Genomic DNA, 24,067 nt, shown 5'->3' with positions numbered 1-24,067 from the left:
CTTCAGAAATAATGTGCCTCTATTTCTCTTCCACCAAAACAAATTAGTTTCACTTTATTATTTTTTCTCATGTTTCTTTCCCTTTAATTGTGCTTATCATAATTTTTAATTTTGTGTTTTTGTATATATTTGTTTAATGTTTTTCTCACCCCACTACTGCCTACCTAGCACCTAAGAAGCATCTTGTGCAAGTTATTTACTGAATGAGTACATGGATGAATGAATGAATGAGAATCCATTCCTGAGAATGGATTTATTCATCTTCTAGGGATAAAGTATCCTTAGTACTATTCTCTGTACTTTGCTACATGTTAGATGTTCAGCAAATACTTACTTAGCTGAAGTGAATTGCCTTCTTGCCAAATTGTTATTGGGTGGATAATAAAACATCCCACTCACATATTAGAGATTCAATTAATGGGCTAATGAAAGTTATCCAAAAAATGACATGTGGTCATTCATTCATTCATCTAACATGTGTTTAAATAGCAAGGTATGTTTTGGGTTTTCATCATACAGAGATGAACATTTGCTTGTTATTCTCAAGGAGCTCACCATTGGTAGTAGGGAAAATAGGCAAACATGCAGTGTAGATCTAATCTAATATGGTGATGTTAGAGTATGTGTCAAAGAGTGTGAGAAGGGAGTGATTACTCCTAGAGATATGAGAAAGATCTTCAGTAGATGAATGGCATTGAGGTTCAGCCACAACAGATGAATAGTAAAACACTGTGCAACCAAGTGGGGAAACTTGGAAGTCCATAAGGCAACCGTAGGAACAAGTTTGGAAGTGTATTGTGGAAGGCCTTAGTTATACCTTTCTGGACAATAATACTTTTGGTTTATGCAAATAAAGGTACTGAAGTTCAAAGATATCAGTGCCATTAAACCTTCCTTAATCAGCTGGGAGCTCAGAAACCTATTCCCCATCCAGTTTACCTGAACTTAAAATACTTTGTGAAGTAGGGTTTCTTAGTATACAGAATTGAATTCTGTCCCTCCCAGGACCTACTTCATTTTCTTTGGCATAAACAAAAGGTTTTTTTTTTTGAGGGGGTGGCACCTGGGTGAGTCAGTTGGTTGAGGATCCAACTCTTGGTTTCAACGCAGGTCATGATCTCTGGGTGGTGAGATCAAGCCCCGCACTAGGCTATTTGCTGGGCATGGAGTCTGCTCGGGATTCCTTCTCCCTCTCCCCCTGCCCCTCCTGCTCCCAAGCTCGCTCGCTCTCTCTCAAATATATAAAAGAAAAAATAAAACAAACAAAAACACAACAAAGTTTTGGCTTACTCTGAGATGCTTGTGATACCCTTTGGTTCTCAAGCATAACGGAGTTCACGTTTCATGATACAGGCCGGATGTTGTCTTGTCAGAGGGTGTTTTGGAGCACTCTGGTTCGCTTTTATGTTGTACTGACCATTCTTATTAGTTCATTCTTGTATGACCATACAAGATAGAACTTGTATAGACCATACATACAAAATAGTAATAATGCTATTTTATTCTCTTTTACATGGTTACTTGTTGATGTCAAACATTTAGAAATTGTAAGTACTAACATTTGTTATTAGCTTCAAACCAAATGAAAGATGGGACTAGGCAATGATACGTCTCATGATTGCAGAATTTGGTCTCTGAAGCCAGACTCAGGGAGTTCGAGTTCTAAACTTCCACTTATCAGCTGCGCAAACTTGGGCAAGTTGCTTAGCTTTTTTCTGCCTCTGTCTGGCCATCTGGAAAGTGGGGAGATTAGTAAGGGCCTGTCTTACTGGGTGGTTTTCTGGGAACGACGCTGAGTAGCAAGGCGCCCTCGATGAGTGTTGTATTAGGTGCCCAAGCAGTGTTGGCTGAGGTTAACGTTGCCGTTACTATTATCTGAGGGTTTTCTTTTACAAGACATCGGCTGTTATGGGATGATACTTGTCAAAACGTGCTTCTGTCAGGACATGATACTGTGGGTCAGAGGGTGGCCTACAGGCCATCGCAGCAGCCTGTTTTCAGACCCTGCATAGTTCCTCGGCTGCAATTGAACAACCTCATCCCGGAGTTCAAGATCTTGCTTTTTTTTTTTTTTTTTATCTTTGCAGGTGTTCCCAAAAGTCGACGAGGAGAAATTTGGCAGTTCCTAGCTTTACAGTATCGTCTAAGGCACAGATTGCCCAATAAGCAACAACCTCCTGACATATCCTATAAAGAACTTCTCAAGCAGCTCACTGCTCAGCAGCACGCTATTCTTGTGGATTTGGGTATGTCTGCTCCATTGATTATTGTACAAAAGTAGACAGTAGGTCCCTTTGTTGAGTTTTTTGGGGGGATTTTGCTTAGGTTTCTTGTTTTGTCGTTGTTGTTGTTGTTGATTGTTTTGTTTTGTTCTGGTGTTGCTAAACAAGATGTGTTGAATTATGCAGAGCTGCTGACATTGCCCTTTCTTGAGGGCAAGCTGGCTTTTAATCTGGTTGAAGATACCATATATGTCGAATACAGAATGAAGTTTTCATTCCTAAACCTGCCTCCCAAAAAGGGTGTTATATTTGAATCATTATAAAGGTCATGTTATCGGATACTATCAGTTCCTCTATTTTGAACAACTGACTTTTGTTTGAGATAGACATTTATTTTCCTCAGTCAACACTGGTTTTAAAATAGGCTAGAATAGATTAAAAGGGGCACCAAAAAATTACACAAGCCTTTGGATATCACTTTAAAAAGCAATACAATAAGTGGCTATGTTGTGGAACCATGAATACACCCCTATAGGATGAAAAAAAAAAAGAACTGTCCTAATATTATGTGAATGGGTACTTGTGAGAATTGACAGCATCGTAAAGCTATCTTTTTAAATGCTAAATTTCAAATAACTAATGGGAAGTAAAAATGGTATGCTTTTAAAAATTACATTGTCTTTAGTTTTTCTCTAGCATATTATATATTTTATTATTTAAAAATGCCTAATTGATTGGATTAAATATTATATGTTGGCATTTGACAATTTCATCTGTATCCCCAGAAGTTAATGTATTTGAAGTGGCCAAATACGTTACCTGAGTCCCTTTGGGAAGATAAGGGATTACCTTATATTTGGGGGTCACCTTTTATTAGGGCACATTAAAAAATCACTAGCCAAAACCAAGTTTGGCTCTCTGTTCCCATGCTCGCTTCAGCAGCACATATACTAAAATTGGATCTCTGTTCCCTTAGGATGATAAACATCCTATTGTTGGGAAAGGACCTGACTCATTTAATATTTTTTGAGTCAATAATTTTTGAAAAGGGGAAGTTTACAGAGAAACTAAAGACTTCAGTCTTGTCTGATTTTACGACTGAGCTGTGGTTTTAGGCAAATTACTCTGCTTCTGAGTCTCAATCCTCTCATTTATTTATTTATTTATTTTTATTTTTTTTTTTAAAGATTTTATTTATTTGACAGACAGAGATCACAAGTAGGCAGAGAGGCAGGCAGATAGAGAGTGAGAGACGGAAGCAGGCTCCCTGCTGAGCAGAGAGCTCGATGCGGGACTCGATCCCAGGACCCTGAGATCATGACCTGAGCCGAAGGCAGCGGCTTAACCCACTGAGCCACCCAGGCATCCCTCAATCCTCTCATTTAAATGGGCAATCCTTATGGACGCCCGCAGATCTCTGGTTCTGTGACTAGAAGTTGATGACCAGACTAGAAATTGGGATGGTTCATTTAGGGCCAGTCAAGACTCCTAATAGAGAGGAGATAAGAAGATCAGATTATAAGGGAATGCTGGTCTGGAAAAAAAATGGAGCTAGAATTAATGTCTTGGATAGAGAGTACATTTGTAGTTGTCTTTAACAACAATTTTAAGTAATGAAATAAAATGGTAACTTAAAAAAAATCGTTGATTTAACTCTCCTTGTAGCCATCTGTGTCTCCTTAGGCTGTGCTTATTTTCTCCTATCTTCCTCTTGCTCTGCAGAATTAATCTTATCAGTTCTTGGGGAAAAAAAATAAAACATGATCACTTTTTAGCATATGTGGTGGAAAACATTTAAAGCTCTGGCATTCTTACAAGTACTCACTGACAAGAGTAGTCATTTCACAAGCAAGCTGATAGCCCGTTCATTTCTGTGGCAGAAGGAAAGCCCCGTGCCAGTGTACACAGCTTTGGTGACGAAGATGGCTTTGTTTCAGTGTTTAGTACCAGCTTGTCAGTGATCCAGTGATTTTGTTTGCTTGCTGGGCTGTCTCTATCGTAATTTTATGCTCAGAGGTGAATTTTAGAGGGGAATTTATTTCAAATCAGCTTGACCTTCTGCTTTACTTGCTCTTTTTTAATACATTGAAAAAAGGAAAGAGGTCTATATGGCTCATGGAGGTGGTTTAAGAGAACAAAGAATATTTGAGAAAAGGGGTATTTCATGAAAAACAGACTGAATATGAAACAAAACCATTTCAAAAAGTTCCTCCAGTGTCATAGGACAGGAAAGCAGGACTAAATCTGCTTATGGACTGCTAAGATTTCCTTTTAAATAATAGGAGACCTTTAATAAGATTCTGATTTCAGTCAGAGTGGTCTTTTCTTTCTTTTTCTTTCTTTTTTAGAGAGAGAGAGAGAGAGAGAGAGCAAGTAAGGCAGAGGTGGGTGCGGTGCAGAGGGAGAGGGAGAGAGATGCAGGGCTCCATCTCCCAACCGTGAGATTATGACCTGAGCCGAAATCAAGAGCAGTACAGGCGCTTAACTGAGACTGAGCCACCCAGGCTCCCTGAGACTTTGTGTGAACTTAGAATTTGCCTTGATTTATAGCCCGAATAGATTTTATATTCTGTTTTCCTGGGATCGCTCCTGGACACGCCCTTGATTCATTTGTGAATTTGTTATTGTCTTCTAGAAAGATGTGCTCCTTAGCATCAAATGTTTGCTTCCCTTTCATATGTGGATGGGTACTCCAAGCAGCTCTCACTGGTCCAGAAAAGAATGTTTGTTTCTTCCTGGAAATTACTGCATTGCAATTTCATTTTTGGCTCCTAAGCATCCAGATATCTTAAAACTATTTCTTTTTCTCTGCAGGAAGGACGTTCCCTACTCACCCCTATTTTTCAGCACAGCTTGGGGCAGGGCAGCTCTCACTCTTTAACCTCTTGAAAGCCTACTCACTGCTGGACCAAGAAGTGGGTTACTGTCAGGGGATCAGCTTTGTGGCTGGAGTGCTGCTTCTGCACATGAGCGAAGAGCAGGCCTTTGAAATGCTGAAATTCCTCATGTATGACCAGGGCTTCCGCAAGCAGTACAGGCCTGACATGATGTCGCTGCAGGTGAGGCACACGGGCAACTTTACGTACAATCGTGGCAGTAGCCCTCTCCTGCCTCACGGTTAAGACTGAAAGAGATTTGCACCGTCTTGGAATTCTTAAAAATGGAGAGACGTGTTTTAGGTTAACGGCTTTAGTGTGGGATTTGCTCTTTGGCTAAACCTATAAGTGTATGACAGTGTCTCTACAGAAAAACCCTTCCATGAAGCTCCTGAAGTGAACAAATAAGCAATTTCTAGAAAGGTAGTGGGTGGGTATTCAAGTCTCTTTCCCCTCAGTCAGCAAGTGGAGATGGAGAAAGAATTAAGTCCTTTTACTGCACTTTTCCGCAACCTGTCAACTGAAAGATCGTAAATCTTTTGGTCAATGTAAAAATATAATGTTTTTTCTTTTACCGTGAACGCATCTGTTGCAGATAGCTGTGTCATGGTTCTTCTTGAACTTACCATGTCTCCCCTCCTTTATCTTAAGGTCAGATACGCTCTTCTAGAGGAAAAGTCAGTGGCTCTCTTCAGTCTGCTTTCCTTTGCATGCACTGAGGAAGCACCATTACCACATTTTAGTCATTATAAGTGGGGCATTCGCTGCTGCTGCTGTGATCTTCGTCCGATTTCAGACTCCCCGTATACATAGCTCTCCCTTCTAGTTTATTCATTTATTTAATTTTTTAAAAGATTAAAAAAAATTTTTATTTGACAGAGATCACAAGTAGAGAGGCAGGCAAAGAAAGAGGGGGAAGCAGGCTCCCCAACGAGCAGAAAGCCTGATGCAGGGTTTGATCCCAGGACCCTGGGATCATAACCTCAGCTGAGGGTAGAGGCTTTAACCCACTGAGCCACCCAGGCGCCCCTCCCTTCTAGTTCAAAGTCTACTTATCTTAATGTATTGGTTTCTGACAAGCTGTTTAGATTTTATCTATAGATATGATATCATAAACAGCCACTACCTTCCAAAAGAAAGCTTTTAGTAGTGAAAATATAAAGGAAGACTGTAAAGAGAGGAATGTCAGAGTTTTCCTCCCTTCAAATGGGGTAGGCAAGATGCCCAGTTCATTATAATATTATGCTGTAGATAAGAAGTAAAATATTTAAAAAATGCTTTTCAGATAGATATACTCTCTTCCGTGGCTCCCACGGATCAGTTTTTACACTTAATATTTTAGGTACCAGTCTATAGACAGAAAAGGACTGGGTTTTCACCTCATGAATATTACAGTAAGTGGTATTTTCTTAAGAAGATCAGTGGAGAGGAAGTGGTCCCTTTTTCTTCTTTAAGATGAAATTTTGCTAGGAAGATAGGCAGGGCTTTCCGCTCAGCTTTGGGTTTTCAGACATGAGTTCATATGAAGGGTTTTCATCAGGATATGTAAATATAGTGATTTGATTCCTAGCTGATGACTCTTCATAGGTCTGTTAACATTTCACAAGTTAAATAATGACAATGGAAGGCTTTATTTTTTATTTTATTTCTAATGTTCGTCTATATCTCATGTTAGATAGGAAGCATTGATGCCCTTGTAAAGAATTAAGTAGCTCTGATTTCCAGTAATAAGTTTGATATCTCATATCAGAAATTTTAAAGGATGGAAAGTACCTGTGAGTCGTGTTTGACTTAGGTCCATAAATAGAAAGATAGATGTAATTATCACTTTAAAAATGCAGTGATTTTCCTTTTTTTTTCTTAAGATTTTATTTGTTTGTGAGAGAGAGGAAGAGAGAGAGCCCAGGCGAGAATGAGAGGGAGAAGCAGACTCCCTGCTGAGCTCATCCCAGGACCCTGGGATCATGACCTAAGCTAAAGGCAGATGCTTAACTGACTGAGCCACCCAGGCACCCCAAAATGCAGTGATTTTTTAATTTAAAAACTCATCAATTTGCTATAAAAAAAATTTTAAATTGGATTAATCTAATTATATGGTTTGCATCTACCAAAGGAATGTTTTCTGTCTGTAATAATGACAGTGAAGTTGTTTTCATCTTTGACAGTATTTGTAGAGGCTGCAAGACTGGGGGCCTTATTCCAGGAGGATAGAGCTTTTTGCTTCATAGAGTGAGGTACAACACTTTTCTACTTTCAGGAGCAGAAAGTGTTTTTGACTTCCACAAGTGGAAGCAGCAGTGGGCTTGGATCACTTAATGGGATTTCTGACCACCTGCGTGGTTTGAGCTTAGGTACTGCTGGGTCTTGGCCTCGGTTCCCTTATGTGTGACATGAGGAGGTTGAGGTCTCTTTTAACTTTGTCTTCTCATGTTTTGTAGTTGCTTTTTCTCGTGTTGAGTGTAAAAACATTGTGTCTTTTATCTCTAGTCTTTGCTCTCCCCTTTCCCCGTCTTCTCTGCCTTTCTCATCTCTCTCCACATCTCTCCTCTGGTTCTGCCTCCTCCATCAGAAGATTTGCCGTGTTATGTACACTGTAAAAACTTAAGAATTATTTATTTTTAGCAGAGGCATTTTATCATTAAAGTTTCTTTTGAAGGAAGACTGAATTGTGGTTTTGTTTGCCTTTTTCGGAAGAGATTTAATGTAAATCTACCTTGATGGAGGAAATGTACTAACCCCCCCCAGTTTAGAATGTAGAAAAGGAAACAGTTCTTTTAAAAAAAAAAAAAAAAAAAACATTGACGTATACCTTCTGTGTCACAGTCCTCTGTGAACAAGAACAGAATGTGATTTATAGTATGTTCTCTTTATTCTGCTAATTAGACTTCTTTGATGTTTATGCTACCAAAATACTAATTCTTCTGTTGATAGAGCCCAGTATGTCTATTTTCTAAATTGTAAACAGCCTAAGGGAAATATATGATTTTTCCAACATGATTGAGATAATAATCACATTCTTTTAAACCTTTATGTCTAACTGAAGCTAAGCTTCTTGTTTTGTAATTGTGACTTCCTGTGTCCTTTCTTTCCTTTTACAGTGTGTGTGGAACTTAGTTTCCACAGGTATGTGTTACAGATAAAGATCAAACAAATAATTTGCTGTATTTATGCACAGTACTTTTTTAGTTTTATGCTCTGGAAACAACAGCTGAACTCACAATATAATTGGTTATTTTAATGCATTTTGTAAAGCTATTTAAAGGTGGTATTTTGATATCTTCTAGTGAAACAAGTTGTGTTAGTTTTAATAAAGTACCATGTACATTTTAAACCAAAATGTCAAACTGATAGAACTGATCAAGGAACCACTACTCAGTATGTTACTCTGTGGATAAAAATGTAAATTAAAGCACAATTCACAAATATGTTTATTATTTATTGCCATATGCTGCCTTCATAATGGTTTTTTTTTTTTTTTTTTTGGAAATGCCAATAAGCCATAGTCAAGTGAAATAATTTCTTCTTTTAATACTAGAGACAACCAGACTGTACTTTTTGTTTTAATCCCCATTGTCATAAAGAAATATGCTGTTGGAATACCTTGAATATTGGAAATCCCGTCTCAAGCTTCTGGCTCCATTACATTCTAAGCCAGGCAGTGTCCTAGCACCACAGGTGCTTGGTGGGGTTTAAGCCAGAGCTCCATCATAAATCAGGTGCTGGGCCCAGCACAGATAGGCAACCTCTGCATCTGAACTAAATGTGGTAGATCCTTTTGAATGGAAGCTTTTCTGGAATTGGTTTGAAATTAGAATGGACCTCCCATGAGAGTCCTAGGCCAGGATAGTTCTGATTAAATTCCAAAAGCAATGCCTTCCTACACGAGGGAAGATGACCATTTCAAACTTGCTCAGTCATCTTAGATGGACTCTTACTGACCTGCTTTCTGACCTCAGTTAAGTGAACTTGGTCTTTAATATCAGCTTTTACATAATAAAAATAAAATAATACTACTTTCATGTATTGAATATATGTGAATTTGTTATTAAATATTAAGGTAATAAAATTTAGTTTATTTTTTGCACAGATAAATGCATAATATTTTATTTTTCTTCTCCAAATTAACTTTAGATTCAAATGTACCAGCTGTCCAGGCTCCTTCATGATTATCACAGAGATCTCTACAATCATCTTGAAGAAAATGAAATCAGCCCCAGTCTTTATGCTGCCCCCTGGTTCCTCACATTGTTTGCCTCTCAGTTTCCACTAGGATTTGTAGCCAGAGTTTTTGGTAAGAGATGCCTGTGATCAAATGAAACAGTGTTACTTATCCCCAGGAATATTCTTCTTGCCATGTGGTGGCCCAGTTATTTTATTGTGTGTTACACAGAACAGCAAATTGCTAATGGAATTTAATAAATGTGCCTGGTTCTATTCTGAGAGTGATTTAAAACCATATTGGTCTTAAATGAAATTGGCATTAAAAGGGAAAGAAGAATTGGGCCGTGTATTTGGGGAGCTGTGATGGAGCTCTTATTTTCATTTATACCCCAAAATCAGAAGACACTTTTTCAAAAATCTAAACTAAGGACTGACTATGTATAATTTTCCATATTTTTGTACACATCCTTCTTAGCTCAGTTTTTGTTTTTGTTATTCTTTTCCTATTGTCTCCTTCAACACTAATTCAAAAGAGAGAGAAATATGTTCTCAGGTTCGGTCAGTGGAAGCACCTGTATCAGGGTGATTTCAAATGACTTTTTAAAAAATCTGACGTTTGTTAGTAGGATAACTGAAATTCCTATTTTACTGCTTAAATGACTCTCCTTCCGTCCAGTGCAGTGGCGGTACCTGTCTCTAAGACTGGGTGGCTCACGGAAAAACCACTAAGCACAGGCAGTTACGCCTGGGGCAAGTTACTGAGTTCCCATTTTGCTTCATCACGGTGTTAGGCCCAGGAATAAAAAAGAGACTATGATGTGGTTTATGAACCCTTTGGGGGTCCTTAAATCTATTCACAAGTCTCTGGTTAGGTTTATCTAAGTCCATTATTTTAAAACAAAAATAATTTAAAAAAAGAAAAACTCTTTATTAGAGGTTTGCTCCTAAAGATGTTTAGGACCTCTGTGACCTCAGAAAGGGCTCCCTTAGTTTTTACATCCTGCTTATCTGGTATCCATGGTGAAAGCAGTCAATATTTGTAACTGTGCCTTTGCTAAATTGGAGCTTTTTGTCAAATTGTGAGTATTGGCCTGACTGTAGGTCATCACCAGGCTTTAAAAAAAAAAAAAAAGAGCTAGAATGGAATATAATGCAAATGTGTGTGTGTGTGTGTGTGTGTGTGTGTATAAAACAAATATATAGTATACATAACAAATAGGAAAAATGTTTGGAGAAGCTTCAGTTTTGAAGATATGTGTGTACTATGTTTATATATACCAGAATGCAATGAATGGTGCCTTTCTTATTGGGGGTTATGGTTTAAAAAGTTAAACACTGTATCAGTGTAATATATTCTGCAGACAAAGTGCAACAAAAGAGCAAAATCAAGCAGCGCAGAATCAAATGTTCACCAAATTTTTCTTCTTTATTGAAATACTCAATTGCTTCTCTTCAGTTAAGTTTTTGGGTGGAGTTTGGGTTCCTATTCTTGGGTCTTTTAAAATCCTTTCATTTATAATATATACATAAAATACATTTATTCTCAGCATATATATTTTTTCTTAGAATAATTTATAAAATCAAAATGATAAAACAATGTTTGAAAGCATTTCTCTTTGACTTACAGTTTGGAGCATGATATTAGAATTCAAGAAACAAACCTGCACAATTCTGTTTTTTGCAGTGAGACTATAACTGATGCCATCAGCTCTGCAGTAGCTGCTCAGTCCTTTTCTTTGAATTTAGTAAAGGGAAAGCTGCATGAGCAGAAGTTCACAGTTTCCTAGTTTTTAAAGACTCACTTTTACTTATTACTGATTCTACAGTGGCAAAGATTGAAACTTTCATATAGAAATATTTAGTGCTTTCAAAACTATTGCCTATTTGTACTTGTTAGGAAATGGGATTCAGAGTCAGGGTAACTTTTCTTTTTTTCTCTTTAACTTTTGATTTAGGTTATATATTGCTTTTGATTTTTCTTTTAAAGTTTTTTTTTTTTTTTAATTTCCTGCTCTGATATGGGTTTAACTGCATATTTACTGGTTCATTTATTTTTTATTATAGTAATAACAGTTTAAATAGTACTAATTGGTTATGTTGAAGGAAAAAGTATCAGTTGAATAAGCATCTTTAGGTTTACCTAGTCTCCATTAAATTTGCCACTAAAATTATAAATACATAGACAAATAGCTATATAATTAACCTTTTTTCTCTTAACCTTGGCCTTATATGAGATTACCAAATAAGTAAGAAAAATACTTAAACATCTGTTTATTTGTTTCAGTTGTATTATTATTTTTTTAAATCTAGGTCATCTCAACCCATTATTTTTTTGCAGAATATTCTGTGGTTCCACTGAAGTAATTAAAAACAACAACAACCACAAGAAATTCAAAAAGCCATTAGCACAAAGAGTACACTTTTAACAATAGTGGATGCATAATTTTGATAATGAAATTGTATCTCTTTTTAGATATTATTTTTCTTCAGGGAACTGAAGTTATATTTAAGGTTGCACTCAGTTTGCTGAGCAGCCAGGAGGCACTTATAATGGAATGTGAAAACTTTGAAAGTATTGTCGAATTTCTCAAAACCACACTACCTGATATGAATACATCTGAAATGGAAAAAATTATTACCCAGGTATGATTAAAATGATAAGAATAAGATATAAAATCATGCAGCAGTTGCTCCACTAATTATACATTAAATGCAGTAGCATGAAGACTTAGTTTTTTTTTATATATAATTTTTTATTTTTTATAAACATATATTTTTATCCCCAGGGGTACAGGTCTGTGAATCACCAGGTTTACACACTTCACAGCACTCACCAAAGCACATACCCTCCCCAATGTCCATAATCCCACCCCCTTCTCCCAACCCCCCTTCCCCCAGCAACCCTCAGTTTGTTTTGTGAGATTAAGAGTCACTTATGGTTTGTCTCCCTCCCAATTCCATCTTGTTTCATTGATTCTTCTACCCACTTAAGCCCCCATGTTGCATCACCACTTCCTCATATCAGGGAGATCATATGATAGTTGACTTTCTCTCTTGACTTATTTCGCTAAGCATGATTTATTTATTTATTCGACAGACAGAGATCACAAGTAGGCAGAGAGGCAGACAGAGAGAGAGGAGGGGAAGCAGGCTTCCCGCTGAGCAGAGAGCCCGATATGGGGCTCAATCCCAGGACCCTGGAATCATGACCCGAGCTGAAGGCAGAGGCTTTAACCCATTGAGCCACCCAGGCGCCCCTTGATCAGATATACTTTATTCGGAAATGAGATTACCATGGAATTTCTACATTGTGACATTGTCTGTGTGGCTATACACAGGAAAAGTGGTTCAGTGCTACATAAGGAATGTTTGGTGAGTCTTTCAGTTTATACCAATGGTAAGACTGAAGATAGAGCGAACAGAATTAGGAAGACCTAATAAATAAAAATGAGACCCACTTACCTTTGCAATACTAATTCTGTCCTAAAATATGTAAGGAGAACATGTGGCAAGAGCTCAGGCTTTGGAACAAGACAGTATTAGGTTTGTATCATTTTCTAACTCTTTTTTTAGTTGAGTTAGATAGTTCCTAATCTTCTGAACTCTAGTGTTCTTACCTTCCAAATAGGACACTACTCATCCAGAGGTTTTGTGAGGCTGAAGCACAGTAAAGAGTCTGTCTTCAATGATTCAAACAAAGGTGCCACTTTTTAGAGGTTGGGCAGGGTTAAGAGAACCAAATGTGGATACCTAAATGCCAGGAACTAGTAACAGAGGGAAGGATCTAACACTATTACGAGGCCCAGGGAGTGCCAGAACTATGTAGGAAGGGATTTGGAGGATTTTGTGCTTTTGGTGAGCTAGGAAAGGAAGGAACAAGGAAGAAAGATCAACCCCTTTCTCCTTCTCTTTCTGATCTCCTGCTGGCTGCTCTTCTGGGCCATACCCAACCTGAGCCAGCAAGAACGAAGGTGTAAAAGGGGGATGTGGGTCACAAGGGTCTGTCTCCAGGATCCAGCAGACTAGATGAGGGCATAGAATGGATCTGGGAAACAAATGGTGAATAATCAGTACACCATGTATCTAGTCCCTGGCTCTTCATAGGGCCTAGGTTAAGTGGTAGTTATAGACTGATGTTACTCAGATGACATGAACAAGCTTAAGATTCACTTTAGGAGCATTGACAAAATTTACCACTTTCCTAGAGGCACTGGGGATAGCAGATAAAAGAGTTTAGAGCAAGAGAAAGGGAATTTGACATCGTATTTTGGTGCCTTGCTACCTATTAGCTGTGTGACTTTGGGCAAGTTTCAAGCTCTTTAAGTCTCCGCTTCCTCCCTGACAAACTGAGAATAATAAGGATAATCCTCTTACCTTTTCCATATTGTTTTTAGGAGGAAATTTAACCAATTAGGTTGAAGAATTGTATACACTATAATTCACACCATAACATGAACTCTTATTCTGTGACATATAGAAGTTTCTTTTTATAGAATCTAAGTCATAAGCAGATTATTCTGTAACTACTTGTGAATAGTTTTTATTTGTTAAAATGCTCTGTAAGCTGAAAACTGGAGCTTTTATTTACCTATCTACTTGTTTATGAATTCTTCAGAAATATCTTTTTGGGCTGGCAAGCAGTCAGAGATTGTGCTTTTAGAGAAGTGGTAAACTGATTGGAAGGCAGATCACGTCTCTTCTAAAATTAAAGAGGGAATCACCTGGCTTTAGAGATTACTGCTAGGATGAATGGATAGAATTTATAGGCCGTTAGATTTGGACTTGATATAAGAGAGATCTTTCTAACAATTATAGCAGATTTAATATGGAATGAACTATTGATATTAAAGGAGACTTCGATGAGCTTTATTTAAAATATGGTAATTGAAAAATGCCAATAATGTAGAAAAGCATAAAGGAAAAAATAAAAGCAAAAAAAAAAAAAGAAAGGAAAGAAAGCCTACTAAACACATCTCTCTTTGCTTATATAGAAATATTAAGTGAAATCATAGTATATATGCTATTACTAACCTGATGTTTTATAAAAATATATTTGGAGTACTGGACATTTTTCCATGCCAATAAATATAGATCCATGCTATAAGTTTTAGTGGTTGGCCACAGTCCATTATGCCCATGGTTTCCAACCAGGTAGGTAAACAGTAATGTTTGTTTGAGAGGGATGACTAGTTTCTCTAGACAATTCAATTAAATTCTCAGTTTTGACCACCTCTGATAGTAGTAGGATTAATAAGTAAGACAGGCTTGTTGTGGTTTCTTTTCTCCCCATAGTGTTAGTGTACACATGATTGCTTAAATGGCAGCTGCTGCTTCTCTTTCCCTTGCAAGTTTAGACTAAGGCGGTATTACCTGTCCGCTAACTTCTAAGCAAACTGTCTTTCTGCTTGGTGGCAATTTGGGAGAGAGGGGCAGCCCTGATTAAACCCTACAGCTCTGCACAGTCCTCAGAAGATTCTCATATGTTATTCCTAAGAGGCTCAAATGGATTAGCAACAGGACAAGACTATTTCGTAGAAGTCCCATCTGCCCTACTGACAAATTATTAGAAGTGTTTTGGTCTCTTTATCCTAGAGATACCCGATGCAATTTCGCTTGCTAATCAGCAAAGATTATTTCTAACACAGGTATTTCTAACATAGGTCGGAACTACTCAGTAAGTAATGGTATTTACCTGATATGCTCCATTTTTAGAGAGTTGCCAGATGATGCATATTTTGGTTGCAAAATACCCTTGAGCATGAACTTACTCTAGTGGTCTAGGCCTCATTATGAGAATGTTTCAGTTGTGTAGAAATACCCTGTTTGTCCATATATAGTCAAACCTGTTTTTCTTCCTTTGGGTATGCCATACCCTTCTTCATTATTATATGGAAATCTATAGGAAACACACCAACACATAGGCTGTATTTTGGCATACATACTAAAGGCTGGACTAACCCACAGCATTTTCATGGCAGGTGTTTGAGATGGATATTTCTAAACAGTTACATGCCTACGAGGTGGAGTATCACGTGCTGCAGGATGAGCTTCAGGAGTCCTCCTATGCCTGTGAGGAGAGTGAACCTGTGGAGAAGCTGGAGAGGGCCAACAGCCAACTGAAAAGACAAAACATGGAACTCCTGGAAAAGTTACAGGTAAAGAGATAAAGATTTGCTCAGAAAAACTCTAGACTGCCTCCCGTGAAGGCACAGAAATCTACCCAGAATGACAGAGACATGATGTGGCGTGAACCATTGCCGACAGAGGGTCTGTGTGTCAGACTGTGTGCACATGTTCTGGGGCTACAAATGCACATTATCAACCTACATCTCACTTGAAAGAGAAAATGTACACTCACAAAATTTTAAATGGCAATTCTAAGCAGAATCTGGTTAAATACCTATGGGTTGTTACATGTATTTAGCTAAGTTCAGGGGGCGTGGAGGGCTTGAATAGGCAAAACCGGGAAAGCTCTGGAGGACCTGGGGCTTGAGTTGGACTCTGAAGGACTTGGGGGAGAAATGAGTGGGGGGTTGGGGCAGAGCAGCAGGGAAGCCTGGGGTCAGTTTAAGATTTATATTGGGGAAAGTAGGATAAGTGTGATGGAGGCAGAACTGTCGATAACTTTCAGTGTCAAGCAGAAGAGCATGGCTTTAGTCCTGTTGAGAGGGAGATCTCTCAGAGCTTTTGAGCTGTATGTTAGAAATATCAATCTGGAAACCTTGATGAGCACAGATTCGCATGGGGAGAGAAGATATGGAGACTAGCTAGAAATCACTTGCAGAAATCTGGGGATAGTGCAAATTGTCTAGAGTAAAACTTACTGAAATGGAAAGAAAGGGAGGCATTTTTGAGAGAATCGAATGAAAACATGTAACACATAGTCCCTGCTACCAAGGAGTTTACAGTTACTTGGAAATATAAAATACTATGTATTTATGGGGCGCCTGGGTGGCTCAGTGGGTTAAAGCCTCTGCCTTGGGCTCAGGTCATGCTCTCAGGGACCTGGGATCAAGCCCCGCATCGGGCTCTCTGCTCAGCGGGGATTCTGCTTCCCTTCTTCTCTCTCTGCCTGCCTCTCTGCCTACTTGTGATCTCTGTCAAATAAATAGATATAAATCTTTAAAAAAAATACTGTGTATTTATTTATAAATGTACATTTATAAATGCAATAAGCAAGTTAGTACAATCTAATATTCTGCACCTGCAGCTTGTATGATGTGAGCTGTGTAGCGTAGCTCCAAGGGACTGGGCTTAAGAGTAATCAGTGGAGGGGACCTTAGAAAGGGAACCTTCTGGGAGGTGAGGGAGATGAGTTCTGAGTTGGAGCTCCCAGCCTGATACCTGTTCCCAAACTAAAGAATACTAAAACTCTGCTTCTATGTGGTAAGTCCCCTGACCAGAATGGCTAGGAGAGAAAGGCTTAGAAATGAGGGGTCTCCTCCCCAAGGATAGGAACACTTCATCTTTACATTAGCTCCTGCCCACAGAAGACTATTCAAACTATTCAAACAAAGAGTCAACTCTTTTCAAAAAAACAGTTGGGCACAATCCCTTATTAATTGATGCTTCCTTCAGTGGTGATTGAGTCCTTCCTTATTAGGAAACATGGGTTTGCACTTGCTTTATGTCATAATAGACTTTTATTAATAGTTACAAACTTTTTCATTGACAGTTAAATGTCATCATCACGTCTTGGTTCCCAAGTTATGTAGGAACCCCTGATACCCATTGAAACTGACAGGATCCCAAGTTATGTGTTTAGAAGTCCCTGTATTTCTAGTCAGCGGGTGGAAAGCCTCTTTCAGCACCTATGAGCAGCATCAGAAATCTCCTGTTTCTCCTTCCGACAGATCCCACTCACTCCAGGGGATTTCAGTAACACCCCCACCACTGTGGGATGCTGATTTAAAATTTTGCTTTTGTTGCAGTCAGTGAAATGAGACGTATTTTGTCAGTACTACAGTTACATTTTTGCAAAACTGCGAAATCTCCATGTCACAGAGGGTTCCAAGTATTTGCATCACATACTATTTTGCTACGAAATACAATATGATCAGTTAATAGACGTAAGGTCTGGTGGCTGTTCTGATGAGGAATCAGTGTCTTCAGATGTTTGATTTGGAAATATTTGCCTTTTTTTCTTTCCCCCAAACAGATAGCTCATGCTAAAATCCAGTCCTTGGAATCCAGTCTGGAAAACCTTCTCACCAGAGAGACCAAAATGAAGTCTTTAATCCGGACTCTGGAACAAGAAAAAATGGCTTATCAAAAGACAGTGGATCAAATCCGGAAGCTGCTGCCAGCCGATGCGCTCGCCAATTGTGAACCACTGCTAAGAGACCTCAACTGCAACCCTAACAACAAAGCCAAGACAGGAAACAAGCCATAATTGAAGAAGCCCAACGTCAGCAGAACGTGCTCTTAGAATGGTGAAGAAGGGGAGCGTCTGCGTGTGGCCGGCCCAACGCTGGACACTGGAGCTGGCGGAACCACTGGAGTCTGGTGCTGAGCCCTAGTCCTGGAGGGAGGACCTCGCTCTCGTTAAAGTATGCCAATCCTAAGCCATTGTACATATGCAGACTGGTTTTTTTGTTGTTGACTATGTACATATAGACATACAATGGACGTAAAGAGTTCATGCTTTCAGATCAAAGGAGTAGATGTATATTTAAAGTAATTTTTTAAATCAAAACTTCATGAAATCCACACCAAAGGGAAGTTAAAATGAAATTCCCCTTGGACATAGATGAAATCATTTTGTCTTTGTAGTAAAACAAACTAGAGCACCTTTCTATATTGAAATATACTTGAAAAAAATGAATGTATTTTTTTCTCCAAAGAACAGCATGTTTCACTCAACCGTGGAGAGGTAGAGACATTTGTGTAACTTTATGTATATCTGTCTTAAAATCTGCTGACATTATGTATATCTGACGAAAATGACTGATTGCCAATCATGCTCCTATGGGTTTTTCAGGAAGGTGGGGGGCCTTCCTCCCCTGCCTGCTTTGTGCCAACTAGCATATTGTGTCTACATGCATTTTGAGTCAGGTTAGGCATTAACTTTGGACATGTGTAAGGAGAAAGCAAGACATTGTAGTGGAGGCCACCCACCCAGCTCAGGGTGAAAGAGAATGTTGCTCATTTCCCAGCAAATTAGACCAGCACTGTTACTCAGACTAAAAATATAAGGCCTCCACAATTTAATTTAGGACATAAATTGTCTAGATCAACTTTCTAGTTCTTATTTAAATTACTCCTTATAGTCATGAATGGACTCCCTTTACAACAAGGATTTGTCATCTTCCCACTTACAGGAGTTCCTAATTCAGTTCTCTCTACCTTAAATGAAAGATAGGGAAATTATTGGTTTTCTAAAGATAGTATGTTGTGTTGAGACACCTTTTTTTTTTTTTTTTTTTGGCCAACTGACTGAACTGAGTCTAATAAGCTCTCAATCATCTTTCCCCTGTATGTGAAAGTTTGTGAGAACTGTGAAATGTTTAAGAATAAACTGTTGAAATCCATTGGAGAGAAGTGGAAGGTGGCACCAAGCCCTTCTAAGACCTACGTCTGTGTTAGAATTCCCAACTTGCTCAGCCCACAGCTTATCAGCAGACATTCATGCATGCTGGTGTATGGAAGAAGAGTAATTTTCAGAGCACCCCTGCAGTTCTCCATTTCAGAGGTGATTCTGTGATGGTGCCTCTGAAGGTTGATGCAGCATTTTTGCCTTTCAAACAATATTTATCATCACTGTTTTTTGCAGTACTTCTCACAGATGGATTACTTGGGATAATTTTCTTCAGAGGGAGTTTTTTATACACTAGCTACAGTGTATTGTAGGGTAGAAGGGCAAAGCTCTTAAGGTTTGGGAAAATCTTGAGGGGCAGATGATCAGCATTTGAACCCCCGTCTTTACCCTATTACTCAGCATAAATAGTATAAATGTAATGATCCTTGTTACAAATCAGCATGCCTTCTAACCCAGGCAATTTTTAAAAAAAGAAAATAAAATCATATTAGTAAAGTTAATGTAATTTCTAGTTTTAGGAAATGCAGATTCTAGGTCCCCTATTAAGTCGGGGTCACCAACTGATTTGTTGCTTGGGTTCCCTCAAATTTCTCTACTTGTAGGAGAGGTTTTTCCTATGAGGAATATGACAGATATCATCTGGTTATTGTCTGGTATGAAGATTACCTTATGCGTGTGCTATACAGGTGGTAGCCAAAGAATCTTTAAGTTGGGAAAAGAAACTTTACCTTTCAGTCTGGTTTCAAGTAAATTTGATTCTGGATATTCAAAGTCAGCATTATGAGTTGGGTCATGGTGTTCAGAGATTAAAGTGTCTCAGATACAGTATTTCTTCTGAAAATGAATTTTCTTTTTCTTTTGTGATTTTTTTAAATGTACCAGTTATGCTTACACATTGTTATATCTTCATCCAATTAATGTAATGTCTAGTTCATTTCCAATAAATATACTGCTACGGTTTCCTTGGCATTTTGGTTTTTGTTTGTAATAGGAAAGAAGATGCTCCTGGTTACGGTTCTTTACAAAATCTGCATGGGCTGGATTACTGCTACTTAAAATTGCTTCAGTGATAATTCTTTTTAAAGAATCAGAGAACAAAGATAATTTATAGAAATATTTATGAAAGTCCATTGTTAGTTACCAATTTTTAACTTCTTTCCCAGTGGAGCCTTTTGCTGCTGAATATAAAAAGGAAAAGACCAACCACACTGACAGATTTGCATTCTATTCCTTTTGTTTTCTATGCCCCCTTATAGATAGCAAGGAAGAGAAAGAGGATAAAAAAATATAATTTTTTAAAAATTGGGTTAGCTTCCAAATAATTAAAAATACTTATTGATGGATATGATGTGAATGTGTTTACATATAACATATATCTTTAGAATATTCTCAAGTTTGTTTATAATCCAATACAATGATACTGGATCTTCTTGCTAACTCTAGGACTAAAGCTTTTATGAGATATTTGCATTACAGGTAGTGAACACTTTGAGTGTCAGTGTAGGCTTACATAGTATGGTCTCTGAATATACACATTCACTTACCCATTTTATGACCGTCTCACCAATTTTTCACTGTGCTAGATTAGAACAGGAAATCTGTCAGCTAAGGTATTTGGTCCTCTACCATAATGTGTCATTCTTACTGGCTGTGATATATTGAGAAAAGCACTGGATCTAAGGTGGGAAGTTTTAGATCTGAGTCTTGGTTCCACCATTTTTATTTATTTGTTCAACAAATAGTTTTTGTAAGCCAAGCTAGATGCTGAGTATTGAGAGGTGGAGAAGATACAGTCCTTGTCCTTGATGTGCTTGCAGACTAGTGGCAAGGGGATAATTAGGAAGCAAGAGAATTTATACTGTTACAGGTACACAAAGTAATCCAGATGAGAATTACTTCACTCAGCCTGGACTGGAGGGACTGGCAGCACTAGAAATGGGTGTCAAAAGTGGAGGAAGTGATGCTTGACCTGAATCTAGAAAAGTCAGTAGAAGGTAAGTTGTATTAGGAGATGGATGAGAAAGGATGGTATATTTCTGAAATCACAACTCATTAATCTTTAAGTATAGTTAATGCTCACATGGGGGAGAGGAAGGGATGAGTCTCCTGACAAACACAGACTCTATCCTGAAGATCTTAGTAGACCTTGTGACAGAGTTTGCCCTCTACCTAGAGAGAAAGGGGAGCTGATAAGTCCAGTAAAGTCCAGTAACCTGGAGAGAGACACGATCAGATTTGCTCTGATCTAAAAAAGGTTTCTACATAGGACAGAAACTAGGAAATGGGAGACTGCAGTTTGGTGATTTCCATAAAAGTCTAGGCCAAAATGGATGGATGGATGATGGATGGATGGATGGATGGATGGAAGGACGTGTGGGTGGGTGGATGGATGGATGGACAGATGGGTACCTAATCTAGAGCAGTGGCCTTTGGGGAAGCAAGTCAGTGCAGACTTCTGTCTCTCTGACAGAGTTAGTCACTGAAACCTGCTAGTTTTATCTGCAAAATATTTGCCCATTTTCCGACTTCTGCCCCTTGCAACTACTTCCATTCACCTCCTTGCTCTGGTGGGTTAAACAGATCATTTCCCATTTCGGGGACAGAGAGTCTTATGTCACAGATATTGAACTACTTGGTTTTTGTTTTGTTTTGTTGACTTAGAAATGGAAGCAGAAAGTGGGGTCAAAGAGGGAAAGGATCTAGGATAGAACAGGAATCAGCTGGGGACATGGGGAAAAGGCAAAGGAAGCGATGGTCAGTGGGGTTTTTTGGAGTGACACGCCGGTTGCTCTGCAAGCCTCTTCTCCCGTCTACCCAAGTAGTACAGTGTCATTTTCCTGGTGTTCCCCATTATGGGACTAGATTTGTTTTACCTCAAACCCCACTTCAGGGTGAGCAGCACCAAAGGGCATGCCAAAGTGCACCTACTCAAGTGTGGGTTATCCTCTGCTACCTGGCTTGCCCCTTACCTCAGGCCGAGGGACCGTCCAAAAACACAAATCTCACCTGAGTTTATCTTCAGCTTAGAACCATTCACAGGCTCTTCTTTCTTTCCAGGATTATCCAGTCTTTAAGATGACACATTTGGCCTTCTATGGGCCTGCCCTTGATAACCCATTTAGCTTTGTCTCCTGCCTCTGTCCCCCTCTTGTCCCCTCCTCTAGTCAAATGGTTCACGTCTACCTCCTTTTCGCTTTGGACAGGCTGCTCCTTTCCCAGAGAACTCGAGAATGTTCCTTTCTTCCTGCCTTCCAACCAGCTTACTCCTCCAGAACACTGCTCGGTCTGTGTAATAAGACAAACTGACCACCCTCACTACTGCCTAGGGAGTAGTGTCACAGCATCAGTTACCTGCCCCTCCCGCCAAAAAAGATTCTTTAAAGAGCCATGAGATTCTTTAAAATCAACCATCTTTACTCTCATCTATAAGGTAACTTTAGAGAGAATAGCACCAGGATCCGAGAGCTTCGGCTCCGATCTAATTAAATATATTTGCATTGCTGAAGAACAGCTAGAGTAATCAGAAGAGAATTAATTAGTCTTGGAAAGACAGGAGAAAGAAAACCAGGCAGCTTTGGTAGATCCCGTGGAGGGAACCCTAGCCAAGGTCTGTCCTCATTGTTAAAATGAATGCAGGGAATCCTGGCCTCCAGATCCAAGTGCTCTGGTCCCTCTGACAAATCTGTCCTTGTGAGACCAATATGTCACCTGTGTTGGGCAGACATCTCAAATGTCAAATTCATTGCACTACCCTTGTTGTTATTTTTTAATGTATGCCTTCAAAGCAGGCTTCCATTTATGATTTAGTTGTTTTTTTTTTTTCTCTCTGTTGTAGGGGCTAGGCTAGTTATAAAAGAGCAAATATTTAAGTCCCTGTGACGCTAAAGTTGTTCTAGAAATTAGAAACAAGAATTCTGAATTTTCAAAAACTGGTAAAATACACAGAACATAAAATTTGCTGTCCTAGTCATTTTAAGTGTATAGTTCAGTGGCATTAAGTATATTCACCGTGTGCATCCATCCATGAACTCTTTTTATCTTGCAAAACTGAACCTCTGTACCTATTAATAACTTCCCAATCCCCCCTCCTCCCTGCCACTGATAACCACCATTCTGCTTTTAAATGGTATTTGGATGAATTGAATGAATTTGACTACTTTGGTAATACCTCGCATATGTAGAACCAAAATATATTCATTTTGCTCAGCATAATGTCATCGACGGTCATCCATGTTGTAGCATGTATCAGAATTTGCTTCCTTCTTAAAGCTGAATAATATTGTATTGTATGTGTATACCAGATTTTGTTTATCCATTCATCTTTCAGTGTATACTTGTGTTATTTTGACCTTTTGACTTAGACAAATAATGGGGTATGTGTACAAATATCTCTTTGGGATTCTGATTTTAAACATCAATCTCAGAGCTTGGTTTTTATGAGTCTACCCATGAGAGATGAATCTGTGGTTTGTGTACTGAAGAAATCATATTCTTGTTTTTGAGGCCCGAGCTAGGTCAAGCTCACTAGAGTAAATGATATCTTTTGGGTGAATTTTTTGGATTATATGGAAAAAACCCTAGAATGTACAGATATGATGTTGGGTAAATTGGTTTTCTTAATAGTAATACTGCTTCTGCAAACATAGGAGAACACTTTTTCTTTCTTTCTTTTTTTTTAAAAAAATATTTTTTTTATTTATTTGACAGATCACAAGTAGGCAGAGAAGCAGGCTGAGAGAGGAAGGGAAGCAGGCTCATTGCTGAGCAGAGAGCCTGATGTGGGGCTCCATCCCAGGACCCTGGGATCATGACCTGAGCTGAAGACAGAGGCTTAAACCCACTGAGCCACCCATGGTGGTGCCCCAGGAGAATATTTTTTCTAAGAGATACTAAAATACTGCAATATTTGAGTTTTCTTTTGTAAAGTAAAAGTCTGATGTGGTCTGATATTGTTTCCCTTCTCAAACTGAGTCAATTTGCAAATTCACCAATGCTATTTTTAATATAATGATATTGTTCAGAAATAATCACTTCAGTTAAATATATAGCTAATGCTCTTTGTTCACGGGTGTCCCATGGGGCTTTACAAAATGAAATGAGAGCATTTCCTTTGTTGACTTTCACTAACTTCGGCATATTCGATTTTCTTTATATATTTATGTCCTATTTTATCTAGTCAGTAATTACTCTGAGTTCTCCCTGTTCCTTAATTTAGCCATTCTGGGGTAAATCTGGTACTTACAGTGAGAGATCACCATTGGCTGTTTAAT

General features: G+C 38.6%; 1 protein-coding gene across 6 annotated transcripts in view; it reads left to right on the top strand.

Annotated features, from left to right (window-relative positions):
* The window catches only part of TBC1D4 (TBC1 domain family member 4), a 192,459-nt gene extending 172,702 nt beyond the window's left edge, over positions 1-19,757 (top strand). For all 6 annotated transcript variants that reach the window (XM_082701236.1, XM_082701237.1, XM_082701238.1 and 3 more), the window contains 6 exons: positions 2,088-2,246; positions 5,037-5,281; positions 9,230-9,389; positions 11,733-11,902; positions 15,238-15,414; positions 17,418-19,757. In XM_082701236.1, the coding sequence (XP_082557362.1) occupies positions 2,088-2,246; positions 5,037-5,281; positions 9,230-9,389; positions 11,733-11,902; positions 15,238-15,414; positions 17,418-17,651 (1,145 nt within the window). In that variant the 3' untranslated portion in view covers positions 17,652-19,757. The remainder of the gene's footprint in view (positions 1-2,087; positions 2,247-5,036; positions 5,282-9,229; positions 9,390-11,732; positions 11,903-15,237; positions 15,415-17,417) is intronic.
* Positions 19,758-24,067: the final 4,310 nt, after the last annotated feature.

This window comes from Mustela nivalis (genome assembly GCF_964662115.1).
Source record: "Mustela nivalis genome assembly, chromosome: 15".
NCBI lineage: Eukaryota > Metazoa > Chordata > Mammalia > Carnivora > Mustelidae > Mustela > Mustela nivalis.
The sequence above is the reverse complement of the archived record's forward strand: the minus strand, read 5'-3'. Positions and strand labels throughout refer to the sequence as shown.